The sequence below is a fragment of the Aulonocara stuartgranti genome, assembly GCF_965226115.1.
Source record: "Aulonocara stuartgranti genome assembly, chromosome: 2".
NCBI classification, from domain to species: domain Eukaryota; kingdom Metazoa; phylum Chordata; class Actinopteri; order Cichliformes; family Cichlidae; genus Aulonocara; species Aulonocara stuartgranti.
The window spans coordinates 34,585,816-34,605,610 of NC_138940.1; the positions used below are offsets into that span (position 1 = coordinate 34,585,816).

General features: G+C 40.3%; 1 protein-coding gene across 2 annotated transcripts in view; it reads right to left on the reverse strand.

Annotated features, from left to right (window-relative positions):
• Positions 1-19,795, reverse strand: part of macrod1 (mono-ADP ribosylhydrolase 1) — a 147,633-nt gene that overhangs the window by 126,728 nt on the left and 1,110 nt on the right. For both annotated transcript variants that reach the window (XM_082546989.1, XM_082546988.1), the window contains exons 2-3: positions 18,734-18,832; positions 17,431-17,538 (exon numbers count right to left, since the gene is read on the reverse strand). In XM_082546989.1, the coding sequence (XP_082403115.1) occupies positions 17,431-17,538; positions 18,734-18,832 (207 nt within the window). The remainder of the gene's footprint in view (positions 1-17,430; positions 17,539-18,733; positions 18,833-19,795) is intronic.

The window sequence follows — 19,795 nt, forward strand, 5'->3', positions numbered from 1 at the left end:
TCTCTGAATGTGCATGCTGGTAATTATGTGACAAAAGCATCATCAGTGATGAGGACATATGAGCAGACAATGAGGACCCCTTGTATTGGCTGGTGGAAAGAGAAGGGAAGAGGACTTAGGAATACTTTAAAGCCCATTTTGGAGGTTACAATGATACATGCTTTGTACTTTGTTCACTAAACTATGATTACGCAGATTAGAGAAAATGGAGGGGTATTGTCAGACTGCATTATACTTTATTATTCAAATAACACCGCCTACAATGAGGATAATCTTCCCCAATGTGTTCTTAATTTCCATATCTAATTCCCCCCCCCCCAATTCAGTCCTGTGAGTCTCGATTTGAGTAAAAAATTACTTGCAAAGCTGCTTCAGTGAAACGGGGTTCAATACTAATGGAAAACCTCTAAATGAAAAACGGCAGTCATCTAAGGTTGATAAACTCAGTCACAATATTCATCAGGTGATTGTGGTCATAATTACGGTGCTGGAACTGCTCAAGCATTTAACCTTAGCACCCAAGAAGACAAGACATTTGGATGCACAGGCAAAGTCTCAACAATGCCGCTCTGATTACTAGTCTGACTCCAATATTTAACAAAGTGAACACTTTTATAGTCATGAAAAACCAGGAATGCAAACAATTATTCCTACACAGTCTGACTGTACACTTTTAAAAATCCAATTTAAGACTTATTAAGGCATTTTAAAGCCCTAAAAAGAAATATGCATTAATGCCATTTCCGGGGAAGAACAATACAAAACCTAAGAATGCTTAATATCCTCCACAATTTAATGTCTTTATTTGTTCTAATTAAGGAAATATGAATAGTGTATTGATGTAATCGCTTAACCTGCTGTCTCCCTTTTGTAGTGCTCAGTGAAATACTGAAATATTTATTGATATGTTACCAGTCTGCGGTCAAGAAGGAGCTGATGAGCTGGTAGCAGCAGGGACCAAATAATCCAATGGTGCCATATTTTTCAGGAGCAGTGCAGGGTTAGTACTTTTCTGATTTTTATATGTGACTCCACTGCTTTCCCCAAGAGACATTAAATGGATTTAAATGTCCCTGCTACTCCTTTTTCTTTCCTCTATAAGACTCTGAGAAGAACAGACATAGCACAAATCCAACTGTAACAAACTATTATAATCCTAATTGGAAAATATAAAATTACTTTTTTCCAAAACCTCCCAAAAGAAAGAAAATACTTTAAAACCTTTAATTAAAAATCAGATTTAATACCATTTAGTATAAGAATACTGTACACGCTTAGAGAAGTTGTGCTTGTGTACTTATCAATGGATCTGTACGCGATCAGTCATCCATAATGAAAATCTCACCTGTGGTCATGAGATCTGGGTAATGATCGAAAGAGTGAGGTCATGAATACAAGACGCCGAAATGTGTTTACTCAGTAGGGTGGCTGGGCTCAGCCTAAGGCATTGATTATACTTTCCTCTGAGTCTGCGGGGGTCCGAGTTATGTAAATTTTGTCACCAGTCGGTGAGCAAGAGGGTCCGTGCAGACTTGCCAATTTTTGTGACCACGTGGACTCGTCTGCAGAGAATTTACAATTGACCAACTGCACATGTAGCCCAGGCAGCGTGCCTCAAGCAGACTTAAAAGAAGCATAACAGGAATGACCGCTTGACCATCACGCTTCTGGCTACACACATCCAAATCATACTACAGGGTGAGTATCATGGACATATAGAGGGAGCTTGAAATGGCTGTTTCTTCATGTTAATGGGAGCCAAATGAGATGTCATCTGGTTAGGATGACTCCCCCTTGAAGGTTTTCCAGGCAAGCCCGGCTGGGAAGAGACCCTGGGTTACTTTCAGAAGTCTCTGAGGAGATTATGTGTGTCATCTCTGATCTTCCATATTTGCTGTTCTACGATTTCTGATCAGTTACTTCCTTAATCTACCAATTCATTTAGGTATGGAGAGCAAAACACTGCATGGATTGAGTGAATTTAGCCCACAAGGACTTTTGAAATACAAGCCAATACAAAATTGTATGTTTTAAAATAAATACTGTATGTGTAAATGAAAAAATATGCTTCTCACCAACGCGACATGTGTTTGTTTCAAGGGTTTAAAGAGCACAATTTCTCCCTCCACAGACGACATATTCTATTCTCCGTATAGAATATGTCGTCTGGTTCAGTATGTGTATGTTTGACAGTATTGACGAACAATGTGGCAGTAGGGCAATTTTCCTGAAGCCATCAATTTTTAATGGCTTTTTGCTTGTTGCCAGAGGGATCTTCAGAAGGTATTGCTTAGTCTATCTGGCGTACATCCAAGATAAAGAGCGGTAAAAGTTCAGCAAACCTTAATGCCCAAGCCTTTAGAGATGATTGTTGCTACTTCCTTCCAGGTTGGATTAAAGGCACAAATCCAAAATATGAGGGTATAATCAGCCAGTATTTTTCAATATTCACCCAGCAGGCCAGTTTGTTTGGATTTTTACTTAAAGTTTTTCCAACAGCAGGTCCAGGAATATGTTTTAAGATGAGTGTGTCTATAAAGCAGTTTGCCACCTATATCTACAGATATTCCAGTGCCCAGTTCTTTCTCCTATCGTTGTTTCACATAATCAGTAGTCTCACTATTCAGTGATGTGATGCTAACTTGCTTATGAGTCCTTTATTAGTAGTATTACATGCGACAATTAATATCTGTATCATATGTGGCAGTTAATGTGGATTGAGGCATTTAAAGCCCATATGTCTGACACAAGTTAAAGATTTTAACAATCTTACATGTGCAGATAATGCCATAACATGCTCACTGTCTAAATTTGCAATCTTGCATCACTGGTGCAAAGTCAGGATTGTTTGCTGGACGCCTAAGATTCAGTTTAACTTCATTTTGGAGCTGGAAACGTTCAATCATATCATATATCATCTATCTTCAGTGAAAGGTTGACCCACTGGCTAGATGTCTTGATCATTTTCAACATAACCAAGCGCTGATTTGATTGGAAAGGAAATAAATAAAACTCAATATTCTTCCATTTGGCCTCATAGGACGAGATGCACCAGCATAGAAGTGGACGCCACTGGGCTGAGAGGCAGTAATCCCTTAACAATGGTAAAGCCTAGTCTCTTCTTTCCTCAAGCACGAGCTAGGTAGACAATTTCACCCTTGGTCTTTTTTTGTCCCAAATGAGCTCACAAGCAATTTTGAGATCAGATCAAATTTCTGCCAGCAGGATTGTCACTGGAATTGCTGCTAGAGAGAGATAAGTGATCATTTAAATTTCTAGCAACATTTTGGTCAGCTGTCAGGAAATCAGTAATAAATTTAATATTACTTTTGAAAGATTTCACATATTAGAGGCTAAAGTCTTTCCTGAGAGTCCTGAGCAATAAAACTCACTTGGCTGCATTAAAGACAGACTTCTTACATCCCACTGCAGATCTTTACTATTCTCGTTTCCGTCTTACTAACAGTTTAATTGTGCAGAGTAATGTTGCTTTCCTCTGCTAACGTAAACACTCAAAAGCAACTGTCTCAAAAAGAATATTGAAAGAGTCTTTGAGCAAAACTGAAGGCAGGTCTGAAAATTTTGCAGATTCCGGCTGTCCAGAAAGGCCAATTAAAGCACGACGTGTGAGTCATGCCGGCATATGAGTTTAATAAAAATGCACAGCGTCTGCCTCCTTTAATATGACTACACGAAGGCTTCAAATGCCCTGAAAGCCTCCCTCCTTCCCCTGAGAGATCTCTGTGCTGTTTGTTTTGCCCTGGAAAAATATGGTGTCAATCAGATCTGATTAAACCACAACCGCATACTTCTGATGAAGTTTCTTGGTATTAGACAGTTCATAAATAACACATGGACATGATTTATTTCCCTTTTCTCCTCTTTGTTTAAATTTTTTATGGTTTAATTAGTTACGATTATGCCAAAACTGTGTGTTCAGGACAAGAAAAATGTATCTAAACAATGGATACAGATGCCAAGATGTCACACATTAGTCAGAGTTTTGGCCATCACATTGTTTTGTTAAAGCTGGACCTGCAAGGTGTGGACCTGACCAAGAATCTGAAGGAGACTCGACACTCACAGAGCAGAAATTTGTAGTTTAAAGTGTAACTACACCTTAAGGCAAGGTCTAACTCAGAAATAAATCACACAGTAATTTGTGCTGTGAACCCAAATAGATTTTTCTTTGTGTACAGACTGTTATCAGCTGACCTGTGCTGCTACCCTGACATTCATTGTTATTTTAACAGGAAAATATGTGATGTGAGCAGCTGATTTCTAACCTCTAGACACTATAAAAAGGTAGAATTCAAACAGTGAATCTAATCAGCATCATTAACTTAAATACCTTACAAAACAGTATACAACCCTTGATATAACCAGTCTACAATAGTGCTTCACTGTTATCCCAATACTGCTAACTAACCAATTCACCCTGCACCAAACTGCCTGGTATTTAAATGCAGCCTTTGAATAAAACAAAATTAGTTTACTTCAGTTTAAATAAAAGGAACAAGAAGTCCAGATTAGACTTTACCGAGAAACATCGAAAAGAGGCTGCACAGTTCTGGGGGACAAAGATTCTTGGGGCCGATGAAACCAAGAACTACATGACTGCATCACTACAAGGGGGTAGTTTTATGGCTGCCAGTGGAACCGGGTCAACACTGTTTATTGATGATGTGATCACTGTTAGAAACAGCAGGATGAACTCTGAAGTGTGTCGGGCTGTATGCTCTGCTCAGATTCAGGCAGTTGCTGCAAAACTGATCAGACAGCAAAGCCATCTCAATCCAATAGAGCAGCTTTTCAGGTATTAAATGCAAAGCTGAATGCAGAGAGTCCCACATACAAGCAACTGATGGCAGCTGCGGTAAAGGACTGGCAAAAGATCTAAAGAGAAGAAGCACAGCATCTAGTGGTGTCCATGGTTTCTAGACTTCAGACAGTCATTGACTGCAAAGGATTTTTAGCCAAGTAATAAAAACTTGGCTACAAATATTTAAAATCATTTTTGAGCCTCTTAAAATAGGGAACTGTGTATGAAAGCAGCAGTAATTCCTAAACAGTTAAATTAAAGGTCTGCACTTCAATCACATTTTGACTGTTTTAATTTAAAAGCCACTGTGATGGTGTACAAAGGCAAAACTACAAAAAAAAAATGTGTCTCTGTCCTGACTGTGTCTCTGGGCCTAACTGTGTGTCTAAGTTCTTCCCGTGCCTCCATTAGGTTTCAACCATTAATCTTAATCTTCCAATCAAATTAAAAACAAAGGCAACATTCCCAGTCTGCTCACTTTTGACACAGACAATATTTACCTTAACAAACTCCAAGCAGCACACATCATTAATTGCTTCCCATCCAGCACAGATACCATCAGCAGATCCACCCAAATCCCACTAGGAGCCCCAACTCTACAAAACAAACCAACACATTTGAATGCAGCACTTGCCTTGTTGACAGAAGCTCTGATGGGCCAAGTGCTGAGGATCAAGCTGACTCCTTTTCTCTTTAACTCCTTCATTCAGTCCATCTCTCTCCATCTCCCACATTGGCCCAATCAGGCTAATGAGGCTCACACTTCCTTCAACCCTTCCTGCTCGCTAAAGTGGCGATTGATTGGAGGGGTGGGAAAGCTTTTAACTAGGGAGGGGTGGGAGAGAAATAATTAGCACGAATGAGCTTTTTCTGCAAACTCCTTCAATTTGGCTTTTCTCTTTCGGTTTATTTACTGACCCAGACAACATTGGGGATTAACTCTCCAAGGGTATGTTAACTTCTCAATGTCAGGGTGTAAATCAGTTTGAGGCTATAAACTAAGGCCCATTTGTCTAGCGCCGATGTCTCACTCCTCTCAGGTCACAGCACTGCGATGATGCCCGAGTTCATGAGCGAAAGAAGGGGGAAGGGAAAGGATTAAAGCCTAACAAACCGAGCGCTGAAGTTTTTCCTTTCATCTTCCCACTCAAATTGAGACACAAACTGAACATTGCAGCATCCTGTGGAAACTGGGAGGCAGTGAACCTTGAACACTCAAAATTCTGACTACACAGAGAGCATTAATGTCACTGCCCGAATGACCAGTAAAGTGGTCTTTCTGGCAGTTGTACCGTTATTAACTCAGACAGATCTGGACTGGAAAAAACTAGAGCAGCAGCACTGTCTAAATCCACGCTGCAGCCAACGAGTCTCTGCAGCCTCCAAACTTGACCCATGGCATAAACACAGATACAAAAGGACAGAGTGGCCTTAACGCAACTTCAGTGTTGTGCTTGAAAGTGGGAGACACAAGTAGAGATTTAAGTAAGGAGCAGAAAAAAAAGAGAAGAGACTTGAAAAGGCAAGCAGAAATCTGTAGCTAAACATAAAACAAAATGTCAGCTGTGATCACTTCAACTACCTTTTTTTTTTTAAATGAGTTTGAAGCCCACACACTCTGATTACTCTCAGTGGTGGACTTCAGATCATCTAAAGCCTTAAAAGTTATTAAACACACCCCCAATCATTTAAGTTCTTGTAGCATAAAAAAATGAGGCACTTCATGAGGCAGCCTAATAGTAATTTTCTATTCATTTGATATGTCTTTAACTCATATGGAGGGTTTTCTTGAAAACCCTCGAAACACAAACACAGAGCGCTGAGATATAAGCTCCCATTAGAAACAAACCAGGCTAACTATGGCACGTCTCCTTAGTGACAATTAAGTTTATTTAGCACAAGGAAGTCTATAAAAAAAGCCAATCCTTTTTTACAGAGATAAATAAAATCCAGTGTTCTTCAAAAAAAAAACAAAAAAAAAAACCTCTAAATGAGAGGACAGTTATGATTTAGAAAGCAACTGGCTTCACGTTAAATGCAGTCATCTCAGGTTTTAGATCAGCGCGTCACTGCTCTCATCGATTGTGATTCAAATATAAAAACCCACTGGCACGGCCTAATGTTTAAATCCATCTTAAAGCATTTACAAGCTTAAAAATATGTCCACCAAATGCATGATATCATTTTTACTACAGGTTAGAGCCTGTACGGCATTTATGAGTCGATTAACATAAAAGTTAACCAGCAAATATTCACATCTGCTGAATCAATTTATTACCTGTGTAATCTTTTCATGGAAAAAAAGAGAGTGACTTGTTTGAGGCATTAAAATGTGGTCTTCCTGCTTTTGTCTCAGTCATATTAAATTAAATATCTAAGGTCCCTGTCATATAGATTAAAAATAGCAATATGAGTCTATTTCTCTTAACATCAGCTTCTCAGCTCTTTCACTGTTCATCAGATCAAGAACAATGGGCTTTTTATTTTTTAAACTCAACTAAACACGGCCTTACTTTTCGGTTTGAACTGACATCAAATGTGTTTACTTCAAAAAGAGTATTTTTTTACAGTTATGATGTTTATTCCCTTCACAAGTTTAAATTACATTTAGAGTGCTATTAAAAAGGTCTTCGAACTTATTTTCTGTGGAGACCCTGCGATGCCCACGTTGTGTCCTTACCGCTGTCTTGAAGTTCACAGACAGGCTCTTCACTTATGGTGTTACTGTCAAACTGAAATGTGTGGGCGGACTGTGATTACATCTCTAAGGAGTTGACCCGACACCGATTATTGGCTGTGTCACAGTAACTCCAACACTGAAGAACATTTTACTGGGAAGGTGTTAAATCTAGTTTTTGGGAGAAGAAGCCAATTTGAAACCCTGAAATCTCAGCTCTCCAATTTCTCCTGCGCCTCACTTGATCTTCATGTGTTCTCTTAAAGGAGCTCGCTGAGGAAAACACTTACTGTCTCACCTTTTGGGCCGCCTGTCTGGAACAAGCACCAGTGGTAGAGTGCATTTGTTCAAGTACAGTTTCGAGGTATTTATGCATTTAATGACTATTTACATTTTATAATTTTACTCAAGTACATTTTAATCTTTTCCCTGCAATACATTAATTTGACAGCTAGAATCACTAGTTACTAAAAATCTGATCAACTTAAAAATGGTTTTAAAATTTGCAACATTTAAAAGCTGATTAACATAAATCAATAAGAGGCAGCATTAATCCAGCATTACATAACTATATAACACAATAATAAGGGCATCCCTGCTGCTTACTGCTGTTACTTTTGATATTTCAAGACGGCGCTGATGATACTTCTGCATCTGACGTATTAATCCATTATGAAAATAACTTGATCATTTGTCAGTTGGGTAGTGGTCTAAATCAATTACAGTTGCTCTACCCTACAGAGGAATAAAACAAAGCTAAATGTACTTCTGCTCTGTAATAGTAGTACTTTGGATGATGGGTAAACATTGCATCAGCCCCGTCTTTGACCCTGCCGATCACCACCGCTGCCTGAACTCGCTTCATACAGCTCAATCTTACTCTGATGGATTTTCTCTTTTATTGGTTTTTTGTACAGTAAATCCTCTTTACAGTAAAAAAAAAAAAGAAGAAGAAGAAAAGAGCAGGTTATGTCTCCATTTGGCAGAGTCTGCACAATCCTCGCCACAGTGATCCCGGTTTAGTAGCTGGTAGAAAGAGGAGGGGGAGAGCGTGTCGTTACCAAGTTTTGACAGCACATCATTTTTGCTCTCAATCTGAAACTACACCAGCGATGCCAATTTGACTCTGTAGTGCTTTTGTATACAGATAGTTGACAGGCACATTGTAAGAGCGCGTCCATTAGCAGTGCTTCACAAAACAGCCAGTGCAGTGGGGATACTGCTGTAGGAACTGGAGCTAAATAAGTACAGTTACTACAGCAGGGAGAAACAGTGCATTTCATGAGGGATCTGCTCTGCTTCACAAGAGCGGCATATGGACTCGTTTTACTTTTAGAGTAAACAGCACAACTCTGGCTTAGTTTTCACAGATGCCAGCAAGCTGAAGGCAACGAGAAGAGTTTCATTGGTTCTCAATTGAAATCCTAATCATCAAAACACACGGGACATTTATAATTTTGCAGCATCTGAGTTCCATCTTTCCTAAAGCATACACGCATGAAATATTTGTCAGCAACAGCAAACTTAGTGTGACATTTTGCATCTTGTAATATGAGCCTGTCCTAACACAACCTGACAAGTGCTCTGGGTTAGATATATGGTAACTGCAGGAAACAGAGAACGCTGTGGGGCCTAAGAGACCTCAGCAGCACGACTAGGTCCGTTCTGGGATTTCCATCAATCCTCCCCCCTCACACCCCTGCTACTACCAGAGAGGTCGGGTGGATCACAACAAGCTGCCTCCCTAGAGTAAAACGTGTGACTTGGTGACTAACTGGCAGACGTCGAAGGGTGTCTATGAAGCCTTGAAAACATTCATTCCTCTTGCTTAAAAAAATAAAATAAAATTACTACAGCTGGCTACAACTTGATTATCCTCTAATAACAGCTACACTATGTACATACTTAAAACAAACACACTATTACACTATTACCAGCTTAAGCACCAGAAGCTGGACCAGATACAGTAGATCAGTTAAAAAAAAGAAAAAGAAACGACAACAAAAGAAAACTTAATCCTTGGCCTGATGCTGGAAAATCCCTTATAAAGTGGTTAAGCATGCAAGATTCCCACTGAATGCCCCCCATCACTCTAGTCAAATGAGGAAAATGCAGCTCAGGTGAAATCTAAGAAATAATTTTAGCTGCGCTGAAGCAATTTAGAACAACGTCAGGCCTGACAATCTCCCATACACACTCCGGCAGCGTGGAAAAAAAAACGGCGACGTCTGCCAGGCTGATTCTGGCGCTAAGCACGGCACTAAGCCCCATTGACAAAGCCAGCTAAGAATCAGAGAAGACTTGCAGAAGGAGTGTGACGCTGTAGGGTAATGCTCTTGTAAGGGGCTCTACCTGCAGCGCCAAGGGTTCGCCTGTTTTATCCTCTTAAAAATCACCAAACAGGATCAGAGAGTACATCCCTCTCACCTTTTTCCTCCAGCATTTTCTAGTCGATGTCCTGCTGCTTGTCCATCCGTCTGGGTCCGCTCATCCATAACTCCCCAACACTCCCAATAACTTCATCCTCTATAACCCATAGGCCCCCACAACCCTGCTATTGCTACAGGACATCATCAAGCATGGAGTTCTCTGGAATCAATAAAAGATGCCCCAACACTGACTTGAATTTATATTTCAATCGAAGGAAGCATCCAAGCTCAAAAAAACACTTTTGTTTAATTATTAATGCTCCCACCATGCATCCACCCGTATACACAATGTAATAATAAAAGATTAAGCTGATCTTGTGCGGCTTCTGCTGTATCACTTCTGTTTACGGCCCAATTCAAAATTACCCACCGTTATAGAAAAAAAGCATTAATAGCCATTTACAGTGTTTGTGTCTGCTCACTCGAGCTCTATAGTCTACATCATGAGCAGGAACCAGATCTTATATTACAAAGTTTTTGCAGTGCCGCCAAGCAGAGCAAGCCTTTAAATATGGATCATCTTCACTAACAACAACAACATCAGAAAAAAAGAGCTGTGGCTGCAAGAAACAATTATATTCATTGTTTATTAATGAAGTGATTATTTTCTCAATTAACAGAACAAGCATTTAATCATTTAAGACCAGGGTTCTCAAAGTGGGGCCTGCAGGCCGAGAGCAGAAACATTTTATTCAGGCCGTGAGAGCAACACTGAAAGAATGCACTGTGGTACTTTTCATTAATCCACGGTTCATGTTAAACTGTAATATAGCCCGCACAGAGCGAGACCAAGGGAGCATTTATCTTCAGTTTCAACTCTTTAGTCCCGCCCTCATAGCAGACTAAACCTCCCCGAGTCTGATAAATGCAGCTGGTGTTAAAAAAAAATAAAAGAACAGCCATCCCCATTAATATGTCTGTGAAGGTTCTCAGTCATCCAGGTCATCGAGCTTGCAAAGAAAAGCGTCTGGACTTCTTTAAGTTGCTTGAAGACGTTTCACCTCTCATCCGAGAAGCTTCTTCAGTTCTAAGGTCAAATGGTGGAGAGTCCCAGATTTAAACCTAGTGGGAGTTTCCCCCCACAGAGGGACAAAAGGACCCCCTGATGATCCTCTAATCGCCTGAGCCAAGGTGTGAAACTGGGTGTGGGTCCCAATCAGCCAGAGTTTCGGGTGAGCTCATTGTGAAACCTGGCCCCAACTTATCATGCGAATTCCTGAGGTCAGATGGCCCAGGATGTGAGTGGGCGTTAAGGCGTCTGGGGAGGGAACTCAAAAATGCCTTTGTACTAAATGTACAAGCCTAGAGCAGAGGTGTCAAACATAAGGCCCAGGGGCCAGAATCGGCTCGGTGCAGACTCCAACCCGACCCACTGGACAACTCTGGAAAATGTGAGTGAACAGATTTTGGACTTTTAACTGAATTTTTTCAGCTTTCACTCCTAAAACACATCTCAATTGGCCATTTACACTACACGAAAGTAATTAAGGATTAGATTATGAATTAAATGACAGAAAAGTTCTTGTTTTTCATGTCCTACTTGAGAAAGGTATTTTTTTTAACAATGTGTACACAGCATTTTCTGTGACTTAGTAAAAGCCTTCTGTTTTATAATTAGAGGACATTATGGGAAATGAGTCACCAGAACTATTCTGTAATTTTACACATTTATCTCTTAAAATTCAAGCCCAAATAGTCACGCTGACAGATTTCTTTCATTTACTACAGGAGCACGTTTTCCCAGGGATTAAATATGTAGTTAAACTTGACTTTAGGTCTAAGTGGGCTGCATATGGCCTGTAATGTGAAATGAGTTTGACATCCCTGGGCTGGTGGAACACTGTTTGGCAGAGACATGTGAAAAAGTAATTTCAAAAGCTTCTTCTGTTCAGTTTGTATGAGCAACAAAAATAAGCAAGCATTAATGAATGTCAGTTTTTTTGAAAAGAAAAAAGGAAAAACACAGACAAATAACATATACGCGGAAAGACAAACACATTTGAAAGGGCTTGGGGAAGCTTTTCAAACTATTTTAAAGACCTAACAGAAAGTTGGCCTGAATAGTTGTTTTTCGAGAGCCATGCAGTTTTTGTTTGCTGTATTTTTTGTACTGAATGGAGGCGTATTTTTGGTCTCAATTTGAACATTTTGTTTGCTTTTCCTGCCCTTTTATTTCCTTCTAGAGAAGAAATTTTTGAGGAGATTGACTGTTACGTGTTAAATGGTCTATTAAAAAATAAATAGATTTTTTTTTTTTAAACTAGTCACTTTTTTTCCTATTCGGCACTCAGACCGAGTCATTCTTGACAACCTAGAATTTAGGCTACAAGACAAAAGCAAAGAGTAAAAAACTACTTATCATCTCATCACTGTTGCATCTTTTTACAAGCCATAGCAAGACCCTTAATTTCCTTGTTTTTTGCCAAACAAACAGACCAGTAGCTGTAGACGGCTGAAAACTGACTATTAAATGTGACAAAGAAAATCAGAATTTAGATCAGCACTTAATTCTGTTGATTGACTAATTACCAGGAAAGATGCCATTGGGAGAAAAATCTGCATAATGCCTGAATATTTTTAAACCTGAAATCAATTCATTAATCCTCAAGCATTTTGAAAACCAACGCTTCAGTGGGCTTTTGAGCAAAAAGGCCTCGTGCTTTTTCCACCTTCTCCAGTGTGACGATTTGTCCTATATTCATGTAAATATGTACCTAAACAAAGATGCATCTCTTCTGTGAAACAGAATACTGAAACTGTACTCACTCAAGCTGATTTGACTTTGAGCTGAGTCTCCTTCTGACCTTTGAATCGACTGCACACCTAAACCTTTATTATTATTCCCGAGGAGTTAAGCTTCAGGCTTTGGTCAGCATCTCAAGTTAACGCTATGAATATCTCTATTTTCCCTGACGGTCTACAATTACTCATGAAAGGCTTTTAATCTCCCAGCTTTTCTCAAGAAATGTTTGTTCATCAATCCGATCACACTTTTTATTTCAAAAAGCTGATGTTGCGCTGACGGTAACGTGACGGTTTGGGGTGGAAATCCTAGGTGACCTGAAGAGTTAGTGCCTTTCACCTGTCTAATGCCTGACCTTTTGTCCCTCACAACACCACCCCTGCTCCTTTATCCATCCATCCATCTCCTTTTCTAGGTTTCTTATCCAGGGGGATGTTACAAGTCCAGCCTACACATACAGACTCTCTCTTCCTCCCTCTTGTCGGTCACCTGGGGGCCGAGAAAACTATTGGCTCTAATCTTGTATCTCTCAGCTTTAGCCACAGTGGGTGGGTTAGCAGAGCCAACCAACAGCTTTATCTCTGACCAGCAGAGGAAAACCTGGGAGACCCTATCTCATCCACCCACACAGGCACACACATGCACATGACAGGATACCTGCTCACATATCAAACCACTCATAGACAAAGCACATCAAACACGTACACACAGTTAGAGCTGGGTTCATGTGTGCTCCTGGCAAAAGCAGGGGAACACATGCAGACTTACATATATGTAGTCTTAACAGCACATCTAAATAAGGGTGTAAAGGTGTGACACACACACACACACACACACACACAAAGACTCCTGGCAAGCAGAAATTGTGACGAAGACAAGTGGTTCAGCTGCGAAGACTGAGATAGGACCGGAATATTCTTTATCTCTTGACGGTGCACGGCTTAATTTTAGGGACAGTTTTTTATAGTCTAGCCTGAAAGATTTATCAGCTGACTCTGCTGCTGCATTTACTTTAACGCACCGAATTAGCTCCACGGAAAAAAAAAAAAAGGACATCACACAAAAATACTGAGAGAACTTATCGGTTCAGTTTTTAAATCTTTTTCAATTAGATTTTATTCTGCGCAGTGAAGACGGTGGGCCAGAATAAATGGCATTTAATGTCAAACATAATAAACACTACGGGGGCTAAAAGTAAGTGTAGAAATGGAAATGAAGAATAAAACTTTTGCAGGGCAAAAATGCAGTTCAGTAGAGCTCAACAAATTTGCATTTAATCAATTTGAAAAAAGGTTTTAATGCAAAGTTAGTTGCTGCGTAGCAGCACACACACACTCCAAGAACGCATCACTCCAACGACATTTCATTGTGCAATCCATCTTAATCAGCTAGCCCATCAGAGACAATATATCCTCCCCTCCATCTCCCTACCCTTCTCCGGACGGAGTGATTGAGGGGTGTAAAGAGGAGGATGTTTCTGCCCACGTCTCCTCCCCCAGTATGCCCCCCACCACCACCACCCGGACGGCTCTTAAGTGCTTGTGGGTTTTTATGTTTGTAGTGTTTTATAGGAGTGGGCAGAAGCCAGGAGCAGTAAAAGTGTGGAAAGAAGGAGGGAGGGAGGAATAGGAGGAGGAGGGAAGGAGGAGTTGAGGGTTACTGTAAATCCAATCTTTATTGAGAGAGAGACACAAACGACAACCAGCGCCCACCCTGCAACGCCCTGTTTACCTGATCAACGAGTGCTGATTGAGGAAAGGAGAGAAGGAAGGGAGGGAATGAAACAAGATAAGGGAGCACGTGAAGTTCAAACCTGTTAATTTATCCGTCCCTATGCATTCGTGTACACGAGTGTCTCTCTTCATGCATATATATGTGTGCGTGTGTTTGAGTGTCTAATCAATTGCTAACCACCAGCCAGGCCTGGAGGCCCCCACCCTCCCAACCTACCTACCAGCCTGCCAGTATAGCGTATAATTGGCCACAGTTGGCTTCAATTGAATGTTTGCTGCCTTAGGGGCCAAATGATGCTTCAAGGCCTTTCAAAGCAGCCACAGAAAATCCACAACACTCCTCCACATGTCAAAAACCGCACGCTCTGGTCAGAGCTTTGCTGCAACAGCAGAAAGTTTACAATTTCAAAAATGAGCGTAATTAACTTGCTCGATGTTTCCTTTTATTTTAATGTCATATTTCTTTAAGTGCAACTGGCATCACTCAAAGCCTCTTAGTCAATCAGTTAGTCACTGGGAGAAAAGGTCAGCAGCTTAGTCAACAAAATGACCACGGAGACAGTCAGCTGGGCAGCCAATCAGTCAGGCAGAAAGGATGATCGGACTCTGCCGCCCAAAGCTCCTTTGAGGGTACCCTGTACCTGCTTGTTGCCATGGCAATGCAGTCTGAGATTTAAATACTAGCCTGTGTCCTCTCCCTGTGTCTCTTTCATCTTCTTCTTTTCACTCCTCCAGACTCCCCTCTTGCTTTTTGTCACTCAGTGTGACTCTCTCACGCTCCATCTCTCAGTCATGTTTCCTCTGGCATTGCTGAGGTTTTTCTTCGTCACCTTGCCTCGTCCTCTCCGCTAAATGACACTTTACTAGCTGTTTCTTCTTGTTAATTCTGTGCTACTTTGCATCCCACGACTCTGTAAAAGCTCTTGTAAAATACAAAGTCGCCTCTCCAGAAACACAGAGACGGTACTTACTGTATACACACATAATTACTGAAACATTTATTGACAGATGCATGTATAATTACTTGCAAGCACACACAAACAGAAGCAGTCACACTGAACTATGAGAGTCAACGATCAAAATATTCACTGGATGCTGGCACAGCGCGCACCTGCTGACAGTCAGCTGCCAGTGAAAATCTATCATTTTCTGCTAAAGCCTCATCATCAAGCATCATTTAGGCATGCTGGCCTGCCTCACTCTCCCCCGATGCATCACCAGTGCCAAGACACCGATTAAATTTCCCCCACATGCCCAAACAGCCTTGTGGGAAAAAGAAAGTCTCGAATGGATCAAGTGGCTTCTGGCTCCATCTAATGGTCACTACTATCTAAAACCTGAGAACAACAAGTGATGGGAGGACATGAGACCAAAAAATGTTTTAAGAGTTAGATATACATTCACTGGACTGTTTATTAGGTACACCTGGCTAGTACTGAATTGGACCCCCTTTTGTCTTCAGAACTGTGTTAATTCCTCATAGCATAGATTTATCAAGGTGCTGGAAGCATTCATCAGAGGTGCTCAGTTGGCACTAATGGACCCAACATTGGCCAAAAAAATATCCTCCACACCATTATACCGCCACCAGCAGCCTGAACTGAACTACAACACAGACAAGATCCATGGTTTCCTATCGTCTGCACCAAATTCTGAACCTACCATCCGAATTTCAGAGCATAAATGGAGACTCATCGGACAAGGCAAAAGTTTCCAAATTTTTATTATCCTATTTTAGTGAGACTGTATGAATCATACCCTCAGTTTCAGTTCTGAGCTGACAGGAATGGCGGGAATGGGGTACTCTCATGGTCCAAACTTCAGTTTTAACTTCTCGACCATGCCTAAATGCATTGGATTTCTGTTATATGTGTCGGCTGATTAGATATAGCTTAAATATTATTTATAATTCAATATTTGCAAGTAGTTTTGGAATTAAGACATTCGTCTCTTCTGTTCCAGAGCTAGTCCGTTTTTAAATAATTTAATATTAAATAGAATTTTAAAAAACAAATTTAGTAAATGGCTTAAAAATCATTTGGTTAACAGCATTACCGTTATCAGAGTGGTTTTTAAGTTTTGTTTTGCACTTATTGTCTGTCTTTAGTTTTATATTTTTATTTATTCAGCCTCTTGTTCCAGTAACTCAGACATTTCAGACTCTCCCAGTTCTTCATCGTACTATTGCTGAACATTTACCCAAAGCAAAACTGATCTGACGCAGCAGATAAACATCAGCCACTGCCATGGGTAAATGTCAACCTTTTTGCTCATAGGCCAACTGCAGCCAGCAAGGCCATTTCCGATGTCCAGCAGATGCATGCATGCATATCAACAGTTGGAGTTGAAAATAATCACTTTCTGCAGTGCACAGACATTAAAAGATACAGTGTTCTTAAACCAAACAGCTGGGGGATGCTACATAAACAAACAAAGCATATGAATTTCACATATATCAAAGGAGTCTGTCCATAATTCTTCCAGCATGGAGACTTCAGATGAATGCTAGCTCTGCTTTTGTGTTTCTTTGTCTACTTTTAAAGTTTCCAGGGAGCGACTCAGCAAATCTTCTGATTCTCAGCCGTTCTGTTGTTCTTTTATTCTTTTTGTACTCCACTTTAAAGAAAACTTCACAGTAGGATTCTTAACCATATAAAGCCCTGTAGCTGTATCTCCCACACACTGAGAAAACATAATACCCATAATCACAGCGCGAACCTCCCTCACAGGTGTTCCTTGCTAAATGTATGCACATCAATGCACAAACGGATTGGAGGCGGCACTCAGTTTGGCACCAAGCTTTTAAAAACATAATCCTTTCTCATGTTTCCCTCTGACTGACTCTTCTTCACATTATTCTTTTCCAGAGGTTTCATCTGTACACCACTGCGAGCCATTATTTTTAGTCAAATAACAGCAAAATAAAATTGAGCTTCATCAATTTATTTTTTAATTACATTTGATTTTGACCTGTGTGAAAATAGACAACTTCACAAAGGTTTAAACATAGACACACACACACATACCTGCATTGACTATAGCGTCTATCTCAAGCTTGGTGATGTCGCCGTTATAAAGGGAAATCTTCTGGTCCAATTTTTCATTCCTCTTGTAGTCAGTTGGCTGCGAACCACCTGATGATGAGAGACACAAACAGCCTCAGGACCAGGTTTGCTTACCTGATAAATCAGCACAGGGGATACATCTGTAGTTCAACGCATACAAAAAGCATCATGTCCTAAACAATTCTTGGAAAAGGCTGCCACCATTTATAGAAGATCACAAGATGTGTATGTAATGAAATGATTTGCCAGGAAGGCACTCAATCCTTAAGCGACTGTCAGAACTCTCACACTCCCTGCCAAGCATCTACAGTATGAGATACAGATTCATACAAGAGGGATCTGTCATTTCATTGTTCAAGGCCTTTATATAGCAAAGTGAATCTAAAGCAAACACATTGAAGCACTAAAAACTATTAGTTTCCACAACCTTCATCAAAGCAAGTGTAGTGATCTGCAGTGACCCTTCAAATGTATGACCTCCATCCATCCATCCATGGAGATATCAAACAGAGATGCTCCAAGGCCTTCTCCTGTCAGGACATGCATCAAATACCTCACCTAGAAGGTGATCAGGAGGCATCCTAGAGCAGATGCCCAAACCATCAAACAATCTGACTTAGCTCTATTCAGTGTGAAACCCAGCCACCCTTCAGAGGAAGGTCATGGACAAGCTAATACTCTGCAATCTCACTCTCCCTCACTTGTGAGCAACATCCTGAGATATTTAAACTCCTCCACTTGAGACAGCAACTCATCCCTGACCTGGAGTGAACACTCCACCCTTTCCCGGCTGAGGATCATGACCTCAGACTTCAAAATGCTGAGTCATTCTTGCTGCACACCACTCTAGTGCATATTGGAAATCACCACCTTAATTCATCATTCTAAATATACCTATATAATGTTAAATAATACAATATTGTGCACTGAAAGCTCTGCAGCTAATTCAAAACAAAATAGTTTTTCATTTCTAAAAACTTGACTCCGCCTGACAGCGTTTGAGCACACTGCCTATCATTGTCTCTTAAAAACCAGAGATGTGTGGGGCAGCATTTTTTTTCACTATAATCAGACTGCATTTTTTAGCAGCTGAATCTTATGCCTACCTTTACGGAGCAGCTACATATGGGGTCTGTCCAGTATTAAAATAATTGTTAATGATCTGAAACCTTGGAAATCTGAGAATCTTGGAAAACCCTACCACTACTATCACTCAACTCTTTGTGAACAGAATGGTAACTGTGACTGATGCTGAGGGTCTGACCTGCAGTGGGAGTCCACACTGAGATCTCATCCAGTGGCTTGTAGTCAGTTGTCCAGTAGTACTGACGCCTGTCCTCCACGCTCAGAGACAGCAGGTAGTCTGAGAGAAAAGTAAGATAAAGAGAAAAGGCAGTAAGTCATCTGAAACATATAACATCAAATGTATTTGTCATTTGCACTTTGAGCAGATATCAATGAGTTTCTGACTGAATATTTGATCACTCTTCTTGGCAGATTTTGAGAAAAACATTTCTCCAGAAGGCTTTTGGCCTGTCCATGTAGGCAGTAGCAAATTTGGTCAGCACCCTCTAAGTCCATGACAATGTAAAACTCAGTCATGCTGGTGTTCCAGCAGTTTCCAGTTCATGACATGCTTGAGTCTTTGTGACTCCTGGTTGTACCAAACCAATCTCCTCTCATCTGAGAGTGACAGTTTGGATCTTCTTCCAGACTTTGCAAAGGAGGTGACACATCCAGAAAACTTATTCTTGCATATAGTCGTTTGACTATGGAATCTGGAGTTGTTGAGAAATGGCTCCATTAAGCTTTGGCCTCAACCCAACTGAAAACTTTTAGATAATGCTTCAATTCCAGCTCTATGACTGGAAACAATTGAATTTAAATGAACTCCAGTTAAGTGAACTGCCGAGAAGAGATGTCAGATATCTGGCCAGAATTATGCCAGATGCTTGTTGATGGCTACCAAAAGCATCTGTTCGAGTACAACTTGCTAACAGACATTTAACCAAATATCAATGGGGCTGTATGTGTCCATTTAAGCCTGTATGTATACTTTTCACCCTGTGTAGATTAAAGAGAACCAAAAATCATTTCAAATTTGTGCATCCTATTCTTTAATTTATTTTTTAAGTCATTAAAGATGTATGCTGTACAATCATTTCATTCAGGAAAAACAACAGTTAATAAAAAAAATTTTAAAAAAATTAATACAATTTAAAGCCCAAAATTACCATGACATTCATGCCTATGATGAGTGTATGTAAACTTCAGACCACAACCTTATGAAGGAAACTAAATAGTGCATGAAATTTTTCACAAGCTT